The sequence below is a fragment of the Haemaphysalis longicornis genome, unplaced genomic scaffold (genome assembly GCF_048455015.1).
Source record: "Haemaphysalis longicornis isolate Haplotype H1 unplaced genomic scaffold, Haemaphysalis longicornis Haplotype H1 scaffold_12, whole genome shotgun sequence".
In the NCBI taxonomy this organism is placed as follows: Eukaryota; Metazoa; Arthropoda; class Arachnida; order Ixodida; family Ixodidae; genus Haemaphysalis; species Haemaphysalis longicornis.
In genome coordinates, this window is record NW_027526225.1 from 78,937,679 (window position 1) to 78,947,933 (window position 10,255).

The 10,255-nt window shown below is 47.8% G+C and overlaps 1 protein-coding gene across 7 annotated transcripts in view; it reads right to left on the bottom strand.

Annotated features, from left to right (window-relative positions):
• Heph (polypyrimidine tract-binding protein 1 heph) overlaps positions 1 to 9,150 on the bottom strand; it is a 157,494-nt gene extending 148,344 nt beyond the window's left edge. For 5 of the 7 annotated variants that reach the window (XM_077693529.1, XM_077693522.1, XM_077693521.1 and 2 more), the window contains exon 1: positions 8,744 to 9,150. Coding sequence is in view for 6 of the 7 variants with exons in the window: in XM_077693522.1 (XP_077549648.1) it covers positions 8,744 to 8,769 (26 nt within the window). In the remaining variant the exon portion in view is untranslated. The remainder of the gene's footprint in view (positions 1 to 8,743) is intronic. The other 2 variants (XM_077693524.1, XM_077693528.1) reach the window with 1 other exon arrangement.
• Between the last annotated feature and the right edge of the window lie 1,105 nt (positions 9,151 to 10,255).

Sequence of the window (10,255 nt, forward strand, 5' to 3'; positions counted from 1 at the left end):
GCCAAAATTACAGCCGAAAGTTCCCTGAAACAGGGAAAATTCCCCTCGCGGAACATCACTGGTTCCATGTCGCCGCTTGACGCGTTGCACGTGATGTCACAATTTCTTGCTTTATGTCGGAGACACCAACCTATGTCCCCTTTTCCGTTACACAGGGGAGAATTAGGCTCAGCTGTTCCGTCGGCACGATAAATACGATAAAATTTAAATAGGTGCTGCAAGATGCAGGCCTTCTGTGCTTCAGCCATGGTATTCTGGTGAGCGAAGGAAGCGAACTGTGAAATAATATCCACCCCAAAAATTGGTGTCAGTACTCCTTTACGAAGTTGAGACAACTGTGTGGTCTAGCTAACTGAAATTAGCGACATTTACAAGAATAATGTTTGTTTTACACCACATTGCATTCAATGTGAAAGATGACAGTAGGTGAAAGGGCCAAGTTCACTGATTGATTGTAGAGTTTAAAGCGCCGATGCAACGCAGGTGATGAGGTGCGCCGTCGTGGAGGGCCCTGGATTAATTTTGACCATCTGGGGATCTCTAACGAGTGCCAAATTTTCGAACACTTGGGGGTTTTTGCTTTTCAGCTCCATCAGAAAAGCGGTCACCGTGGCCGAGAATCAAACCCGCGTCCTCATGATCAGCAGCGCAACGCCTTAGCCACTGCGCCACTACGGCGGGTCAGGTACGGCCAAGTTAAAAAATGTATGAACACAGAAAGCATCCCGTAGAGGGGGGGGGGGCAAGGTATTGCGTCGTCATGGCTCTCGATTAATCAGAACCTCAACATTTCTATCGCATAATGCACTACACTTTTGAGGAAGCTCCAATGCATTATTATTTTTGGGAGGACACATACGGCTTGTAGATATAGTGCTTTGTGGCCTTGCGAATGGTAATGCATTTGCCAAAGGCAAATGGTATAGACATTTAGCGCGTCCCCTTAAACGCAAACACTGAAAGCTTCAGAAAATAGTGATAAACCAGTTCATGGATCGCCACAAAACTCACTGACATATTTTATTCCCATTGATATCCCAAGTGCGGCTTTAATGTGGCAGTAAAAGTGAATAATGCGCTTCACTAAGGTAAGCACATCATCATCAGCCTGTCTACACCCACTGCATGGCAAAGGCCAATCGGGATATCCCGGTCCTGTGCTAACTGTGACCAATTTATCCCCGCAAACTTCCTGATCTCATCTGCCGATCTAACTTTCTGCTACCCCTGCTGCGTTTGCCTTCTCTTGGGATCCACTTCGCTACCCTTAATGACCAACAGTTATCTTGCCTTCGCATTAGATGCCCTGCCCACGTCCATTTCTTCTCAATTTCTACGAATACGTCCATGCATATGCATGGTGAGCACATGCATGGCTTCATAAGCAAAATAGTACGCACAAAACTTCCCCTAGCAAAACACTCCTACAATGTCCATACTCTTTACTGTTCATAAAATATCGCCTCTGAAGCAAACAAAAATGCATAATGCCCAACTCCTGAACACCTCGCCAGCACAATGGGTCGCAAAATATTTCCCGCAAAACTGACCAGGACAGGTAAACGAGAAACCAGGACAAATAAGGATTACTTCACTCTTCCAAAAGCATGGAAAAGTAAATCAACACACAGGAACAATGTACACGAAGGATATAAAAGCCCCATTTTTTTGCTCCTGCGTGTTCATTCTGTCGCCGTGCTGAAAAAATGGAACAAGTTCCTTCCGGAAAAAGATACGACAGCCCCCACCGACTGCAACCGCCGGCGCCCAAGGATGCGAATCAAACGCGATGACACACATAGCCAGGCAGCCACGCGCCCACATGCCGGATGAGTGGAGTCACTCAACCGCGCCGCCAACAGGTGTTGCCAAATGTGGACGTGTCAGGAGGCGGTAGCGACCGACCGAGGGGACCGGTGCACAGAGCACGCGCTCACAGGAAGAGAGACGATGACAATGAGCTTCCTTTCACAACACCAAAATCAAGTGCAGGCCACGAGAACAGACAAATCGAAACATGGAATGCAGCAGTACCGTCCTGTGTCTGCCAGAAAAATGCAAACAGTACACACAGCGGGAGGAAAAAAAAGGAGTGGGGGGGCATGTTTACGAGCGCGCCCTCTTTTGTCCAGCTGGTAGCTGAACTCGCTCCGCCACTACGAAACGTTTGTGTAATGCAAGACACGTGGCGTTTCATTCAAATGTACCCTGACCTCAATACACGGACTTCTGAAGCAAATGCTAAAATAAAACAGAGAAAGATGCACGGCTGCCATCTTTGAACTTCCATCTGTTTGAGACCACAGCCTTCACTTCACAGACCACATTTACATTCCTACTGCATTCAACTGCTAGCCCTCCCCCCCACGTACGGATGCGCGGCTCACACCTTGACTAAGGCCCCCACTGCAACCTGCTAGCAGATGACGTTTCGTTCCGCCCAAAAAAGCACAGGGGTCACTGACCTGGAGCTTTATACAAACAGTTTTAGACTGACTAAGCTAGAAAAGAAACAATAAAAAAGGCCAAAGTTGGCACAAAAAGTTTCATTCAAAACTCCAGAACAACATGGAAGCTGCTCCTGTGCCTCCACCACAGCTGGCTGTTCCTCTGTGCGGCGCAAAGAGCGTTATGGCGAGTATTCCGAGCGTTACACAAGTTTTTATAATTTTCCAGACTTCAACTGCTTGTAAATTACTGCAGCGACAACAAGCAAACTACTTGACAAAAAGCAGACCATGTCACGCATTCAATCTTTCAAAATGAGCACACATGCACGGACATCGGGTTTGTAGCTTTCGCAGAGCTATACACTACACCACTTATTGCCATTAACTTGTACCCGAATATTGCCATTAACTTGTACCCAGATATAGTGCTTCCTTCCCGTTCCCTTTGTGAGCCCCAAAAATGCAACTGTAAGAGCAATGATAAAGAGACAGACAACCGCTTTTTGTCGAGTATATATTCTCTATCCCAAATGAAAGGGCATCACTGAAAGCACCTTAACGAGAAACAATTTTGCTGATAACACCCTAGAACTTTTTAAATCAAAATCTTTAGATCTACAAGCCATATCGTGTCCCTCCCAAAAATAATGCTGGCAACCATGACATACAGTAGCGCGGCAACATCCTTTGGTCTGTATGCGAGATGAAAAGCGCTATTTAGAAACTTGTCCTCAGCCAAAAAAGTTAAAACCACGGCCTTTCTTATTCCTTTGTTTTTTTTAAATTCACCAGTGTATTTTGCACGAAAGCACCATCTGTTGGGATGGACGATAAGTAGAATCTGGCTTCACGTTGTGGAGGTCGGCAGTTCTCTCCCCAGACATGCCTTTTTTTTTAGCTGCCGTTCCGTATTTGGGAACTGAAATCGAATATTTCGGCAGAAGAAACGTCCCCTACCCAGGCACAATTGTCAAAGCTCCTTTACTGGGTCTGTTTACCGAACGCTGCCATTCATTCTGGGCACGGAGGCTCAGTTAGCCACACTGAGAGCAACCCAGCAGCGGCGGCGTCTTAAAAATTTTCAAAATAATGTTTCAAAATACATATACAATTTAAACTTAAACAAAAACTTGTGTTAAAGGGTTTTCAATAAGTGAATAAATGTTTCAGCTGTTTCAGTAGCTGCTAGGTTTGCAGGTCACGTGACCGGGACACATATTGTAGTGTAGTTTTTACACTACAAACTGCCACCCTTCCGATTTCGGAAAGTTTGGTGCCAAATTAAAATTATTTCGACCAATTTGTTCATCAATTGCTTGTGGTTACCGGGCTATATGAAATGCTGGCCTTCATATGAGCTCGAGAATATATACGCGACAAAAATCGTACAATCCATTTAAAGTACAGTCACAGCTGCAACAGAAACACGACATACCCATAGATAGAAACACGAGTCTCATCTTCGGAGTAAATTGGGGAGGATATCCCACATGGTCACATTTGCTTGAAAAAGGCACGCCCGACACTAAACGGCTGATATTGTGCTACTAGCACCTAGCTTTTCCCTAGAAATGCGCGTTCGAAGACTTTCTTTCCTGTCAACTGTGCCCCCCAAGTGCACATCCAAATGCTCACACAGCCGGCAAGATTCCTCAGAGTAACTATCGGCAAGCTTCCTTTCCTCAACATTTAGTGCAAGCCCACGGTGGACACAGGACCTTTGCTTCCCATTCCCCAACAAAGAGGTTCGTGTGCTTCCAGTGTTCTGTCGTGAATTACGAGGTGCGATGTCAAAGTAAAAAAAGGCATTTTACGCGCCAAAGCTGCACCCAGGCTCTTTAGGCCCACTGTCCCCAAGAGCTAGACTAATTTGGACCGCCTGCTGTAGACCTTCAATGGGCAAGAACTTCATATAGATGCATTTATTGCATCCATCAGAAAAGCAGCTACAACGGTTGGAATTCCGGTCCACTTCGCTGAAAAGTGTGGTGTGGTGCGTCTAATGGTGGTGGTGGTGCTAACACGCATTTATTTTATGTACAAGGGATACAAAGACGCCATGTCATGCGTTAGCGAATCTTGGTGCATGGGGAAAGGGATTAGCTAATCGGAGTGGAGAAAAACCTATCATACATCCAATGGGGTACGAAACTAAAGGAAATGGTGGAGGCCAGATGTCTGAGGAAGTTTCTGTAATATCGGGGTTTTCGGGTCGCACAATTTCGGTGGTCTACCACCAGGGGGCTGCGAGCCTGCTATAACAGATCGACGTACTCTTGGAACCAACCTCTTGGACCCCCCCATCAATGTGTGTGCCTCTCCACCGTGCCGCCTGAGGGCCATCGCCGTCGCGACACTGGAGTACTTAGCTCAACAAACTAAAACTAGCGATGAATTTTTAACACGAAAGTGTTTTATGTCCGGGTACACCAAGATCTGGCCAACGTCATTTCAGTCACAGAAATGACAACGTAAGAAAAAGTTTTGATACAGCTGCTCCAGGATTCGCGCCACGAACTCTCTCGCCGCAACGGGAGGTACACAGCGCTCTGCCCACTGCGCTAGGAATTCAAGCGCAAGTAGGCCTACGAACATGCCTTATATCTTTCCCACTACTTTCTTCATTCAGATGCCGTCTAGGAGAAGTGAAGTGAAGTAGTTCATCATGACACTAACTAGCGCCGAAAGTTGGCGCCTCGATGCCATAGTCTTCGTGTACGCGGGACGCGGGTGAATTGAGGCACCCTCCTACACCTGCTATCGGCTTCGGTTCCATTTCATTCACAGGGTTTTCAAGGGGCTGTGGTTTCAGTCGGATTAGAGCAATGTTGCTGCGCGTGCAATCCAGTGTCTTTAACGTTCATGCGCCTAACGGTGCTGTACCGACGTAATATGAATAGCAACGTGCATGTTCACATGGATGCACAATAAATGCTCCTGTGAGGGCACATTTCACTTTCGTGTTTCACCGATTCCTATGACAGAGGCATCAACCACATTTTTTTGTAAAAGTGTCCCTACAATAAAACCATTTTTGTACCCGCAGTTCAACTGCCATTTCTATGCTCTGGACTACGTTCAGGCCCAACGTGGTCTGCACCCACAATTACAAAAGCACTAATGCGAACTCTACTTTGTGTGAACTACAAAACCTGCCCCGAACTTTATTTTGCCCCTACTCGACCACTGCCACAAAGAGCGGAAGATGCCTCGACAAATTTGCAGCTTGGTTGGTTAGTTTGTTTTGTGTGCATGGCTAGGTCAGTCAGCAGTGAATTCACCGCTAAGATTGGCGCTGTCCCCAACCTGAGACTGGGCTACTTGCCCAACAAGATTTTAAAAAAAATTAAAATCTTTTAACTGTGTCCTTGGACTCGCATCTGATTTTAGCTTCTATGAGGTATCTAACACTTTTCTAGAGGCTGGACAGCAGGGAGGAGTTACTTGACGCCCAAAACATTCAACAAAATTACACGAATTGATCATGTGGTACCTCCAACATTACGAAGGGTGAACAACCACCATGGCACTGAAACATGTGTATCGGCACTGTGGACTCTGCCCAGATACTACTGCCCTGGCTAATTCTCCGATTTTCGAAAGTGCCGTTACAAAAAGAGTACTACTCCGTGCCACACGCACACGAAAAATAACATTAAGTGCTTAATGCCTGAAGTTTTAATGCCATTAATCCGCTGCTACACGCAAAAAATCTAATATCATTCGCTCTAATGTCATTTTTGGTTTAAGGAGTTCCACACAACTCATTTGCCTTTCGAAACACCTTAAATCTGCCTACTCTCGAATGGGATGAACACCAAATGAAACCAACAAAACTCTCAGCACCAGAGTGCTGACACGGAAACGTAGCTCAACTTCGAAATAACACTTTTTTGTGCACTCTTGGAGGCAAAGTTCTCAAGAACGCGAACTTCACTAAAACAGTGGCAAAAGGCAAGGCATTGTGTTACCCATCGTTCTAAATTTTTCGTATTTGGCTACCACTGGCAGGCGACGGAAGCTGCTGAGGCCACTTTTAGAAACGGCTCACATCATTTTATAGGAAACACCATCTCTCAATGTTTTCTTTCACAAAAAAAAAATTTTTAACCTATGCAAGACGTTTTTCTCTACGCTAAAAACCTGAAATATGAGTTCATTTCTTTTTGGTCATTATCACCATCATGCCTAACACATTTTCATTTTGACGTGTAGCACGGCCCACCCAAATGTCATTTTTCGTGTACATGTGACATTAACTTCACAGCAGCTGTTCGTGGGCATGAAATCCACTGCTGAACACAGCCGTCGCAAGATAGCCCAAACCAACCGCCCTCACAGCTGTTCGTTTTCAAAAGTTTCCACCCGCTGTCAAGGGAGCTACGTCCCACGACTATCATGACAACACAACAAATAGCCATAGCATCCAATTTCCTGCGGGTTACCATATGCCTGACACACACAGTTTATAATGCTTATCAAAGCATGTACCAGATAGACATCCATCAGCAAACATCAGCCACAAGGCAGCAGCTGTTTCTGCTCAACCAACCAGAGTCCAATTTCACGCTGCTCGCAACAACTGCGCACTTTCGGATAGCATCATCTGCTTCCCTCCCACGCAAATTAGCTTCACTAGTGCAGGATGAAACAAACCCCGCGTTAATCGAAGCCTACGTTCAAACATTCCCAGCAAAAGCCCAGTAACAGAAACACCACCCCTCGAAAAAGGACAAGGCCACTCCCCCCCACGGCTTATCCGAGCCCGATACGCGCACCAGCCCCCGAAGGGCGGCCCTGACAAGGGGGTCCCGGACACGTACCGTGAGACCGGCCCATCAGCTCGGTCACTCCGAAGTTTCGCGCGTTGGGTGGGCGGGGAACATGACATGGCATTCGGGCTGGCCAAACTCGCTCGCCGCCACCAAGGCAAGTCGTTCGCGCGGCGCTAGGCTCTCAAGTGTCGAGCATGCTGTCGGTGACGGGAACCACTCGGCGTGCACGACATATCGACGGAGCACCCGGCGAAGATCAATAAAAACAAGGACTGCGTGCGAGCGTCACGCACAACCCGAGTCACGACAGCCACTTGCACAAGTTGCGACGCACGAAAGCCCGAACTGACTCGGGGTGGCGCCGTCAGACGCGGCGGCTAGTCCGGTGGGGGGTGCTTCGGTACTTTCGACGACGACGACGGAGTCGGAAAAAAAAGAAAGGTTTGCCTAAAACCATACGCGGGCGCAGCAATTCCGAGAATTAAACTAAAAAAAAAAGAAGGATTCGTTGCCAGCGGGACAGCAAGGGCTTAACTTTTTTGTGTTCGGTTTTGTAACGAACGCAATCCCGGGTTCCCGACCACCTGTTGGTTGGGAGTCAAGCCGCGTAGCTCGCTCCCGCAGCCGTGACGCACACCTCCGTACTCCGAAATTTGGGGAGAAATTCATTAGTTAAACGCTTCGCTGCGTGAAGCGACAGTCGACAACACTTCAACCCGCTAGAGAAACGCCCGTTTGAGCCGGAAAAACCGCGCGCAGGCGAGAACGAAGAAAAAGAAAATGGTGAAAAGGCGAATCAACACGAAGCCGCCAAAAGAGCCGTCCATTTCCTGCGCCGTTCAGTTCACGATCTACGCAAAACGCTAGTAGAGACACGTCATTGAACGATTAAGGTTAAGCCACGTCTGTACGGGCCGAAAGGTTTGTGTCGTCGGCATGGCAGGCTCGAAGCCGCTTCAATCAGAGCGAAGCGGCGACACGGATTTTGCACACGCTGGCGCAAGGCAGTTTTTTTTTCCCACTCGAGGCCCAAAAGAAAGCATTAACCTTCGCGCTTTGAGACGAAGGAACTACAAACCTAGAAGTAGGCCGACCAGACAATGAACGGCGTTTGATGGGCTTTGCGTCCGCACGACAGACAGACGTACGGTCAACGCAGCGGCTCGCGCATTTGACAAAACGGCACGCGCTTCTCTTATTCACCCCGTATCTTTAAAAGCAGCATTCGCCGTAACCTTTTTCGAGATAAGCGGTCGCGGCAGCAAATTACAGAACGCCCACGACTCAAGACGCCGACCGCGTGTGCTGCGTCGTGGTGTTGTTGCCCCTTGACTCTCCCCGAATGCGACACACACACACAAAAAAAGCAAGACTTGGGGCACCCCCGAAGCCAGCTAGGCCTTTTCCCCTACATCGGCCGAGTGACGGCAGCCGGTCAGTTACGGAGAGCCCGTCTCCGCACGGACAGACCCAATGCATCCCGTGAACGAACTGTGAGCAAAAGCAGCCAGTACTCACCCGTTCATAATAGCGACACAATTCATTTAAAACTTTGGCCGACGTCTTCTGCCGCACTTGGATGGCATGCAGCAAGTGGTTGCTGCGGAGCGCAGGAGAGGAGGGGGAAGTGTTCCTTCTTCTGTGCTGCCTTTTTTTTGCCGCCGCCGACGTCGGTCAACCCGTCACACAAAATGGCGGACACCACCGCACGGAACACCAGTACGCGTCCAAACGCCTATTTGCCTGCGTTGTCGGCGCGACTGCACGGGCGAAGCGGGCGTTGAAAGAGTCGTAGCAGTTCGCAGCGTGTACGGACGTCGATTTGGGGCGCTAAACTGGCGTTGTCGCCGGCGAAACAGACACGTCGTAGTCGTTGCGGTAAAAACAAGAGAGGAGGCGGACACCAGCGGCAGCCGGAGAGCGATGCGGGACTAAACAAACGGTGGCGACCCCTCGCGTTCAGGTCGAGCTGCTGTGCGCGCGCGGCAGGTGGTCAACCTCCAGCCATCATCATCCGGGGCAGTGCGTCGTCGATTCCGGGTCCCTGTGCGGACCGTGGTCGGACGGTTCACGATGCGGAAGCTGCTCTTGTCTCCCGCTAGTACTAGTACACACATGCTAACTAGGCTCTTTATCGGTTGCGTTTCTTTTTCGTCAGCTCCGGCGCATTTCAGAAACGTTCCAATGCTGATTCGTTCTGATGCGTTTTGAAACAAGGGCAAGCACTGCCTGTCGTTTTCTGGGCAGTTCTTAACAACCCCGTTCAAAAACAAAAAAAAAAAAGGCGCTACGTCATGTTTGTGTCAATTTTTTCGGCCCCAGTAGAAACAGCAGCTAAAATCTCCGTTTCGTACTGAAACTTTGGGACTCATTGCGTCATAATATTTACAACTTTTTTCGTAGGCAAATCGTCTGCGGGGAAAAACTTCTGCAGTGAATAATGCAGGGCAGAGTAAATGGAATCGTTTTCATCACGCCACTTCATTGAACTTGCTCTCGCCAAAAGTAGTACGGGGTTATATTATTGCTAGTAGGCAAGAGCATTCTGAGCTTCATTACGCATGATTTGGACACATAGCGCTATTTTTTTAAATTCACAAAATTAACAATCTCAACTGAGTTATGTTGCCCAACTGGTTGCAGTGAAAATTCTTCAGGTGTCAAAAATACGTCTGAAAATCTTCAAGGGTAGTCAATTAACTATGAACTGAAATTTCAGCCAGCAAAAAAGTGATTACTGAAGATGCCATACTGTAATGCCTCTGTACGGAATAAATACACTGCACAATTTATGGTCAGTGCACATAACTCACCTTTTAAGTCTTCTTAAAATCTCCAGTCCTGAAGCATCCGAATGTAGTGTTTTTGTGAAAATTTTATAGGCCACGTCAAAGGTTTCTGGGCCACAGAGAATTCACAAAATAAGCTTAAAGTCTGTGATCAAAATACTTTACGACCGTAAGAAAGAATGGTGTTTTCTCTGGCTTTCCGGTAAAAAACGTTTCAGCCTCGCTCGAGAGGTAAACTGGT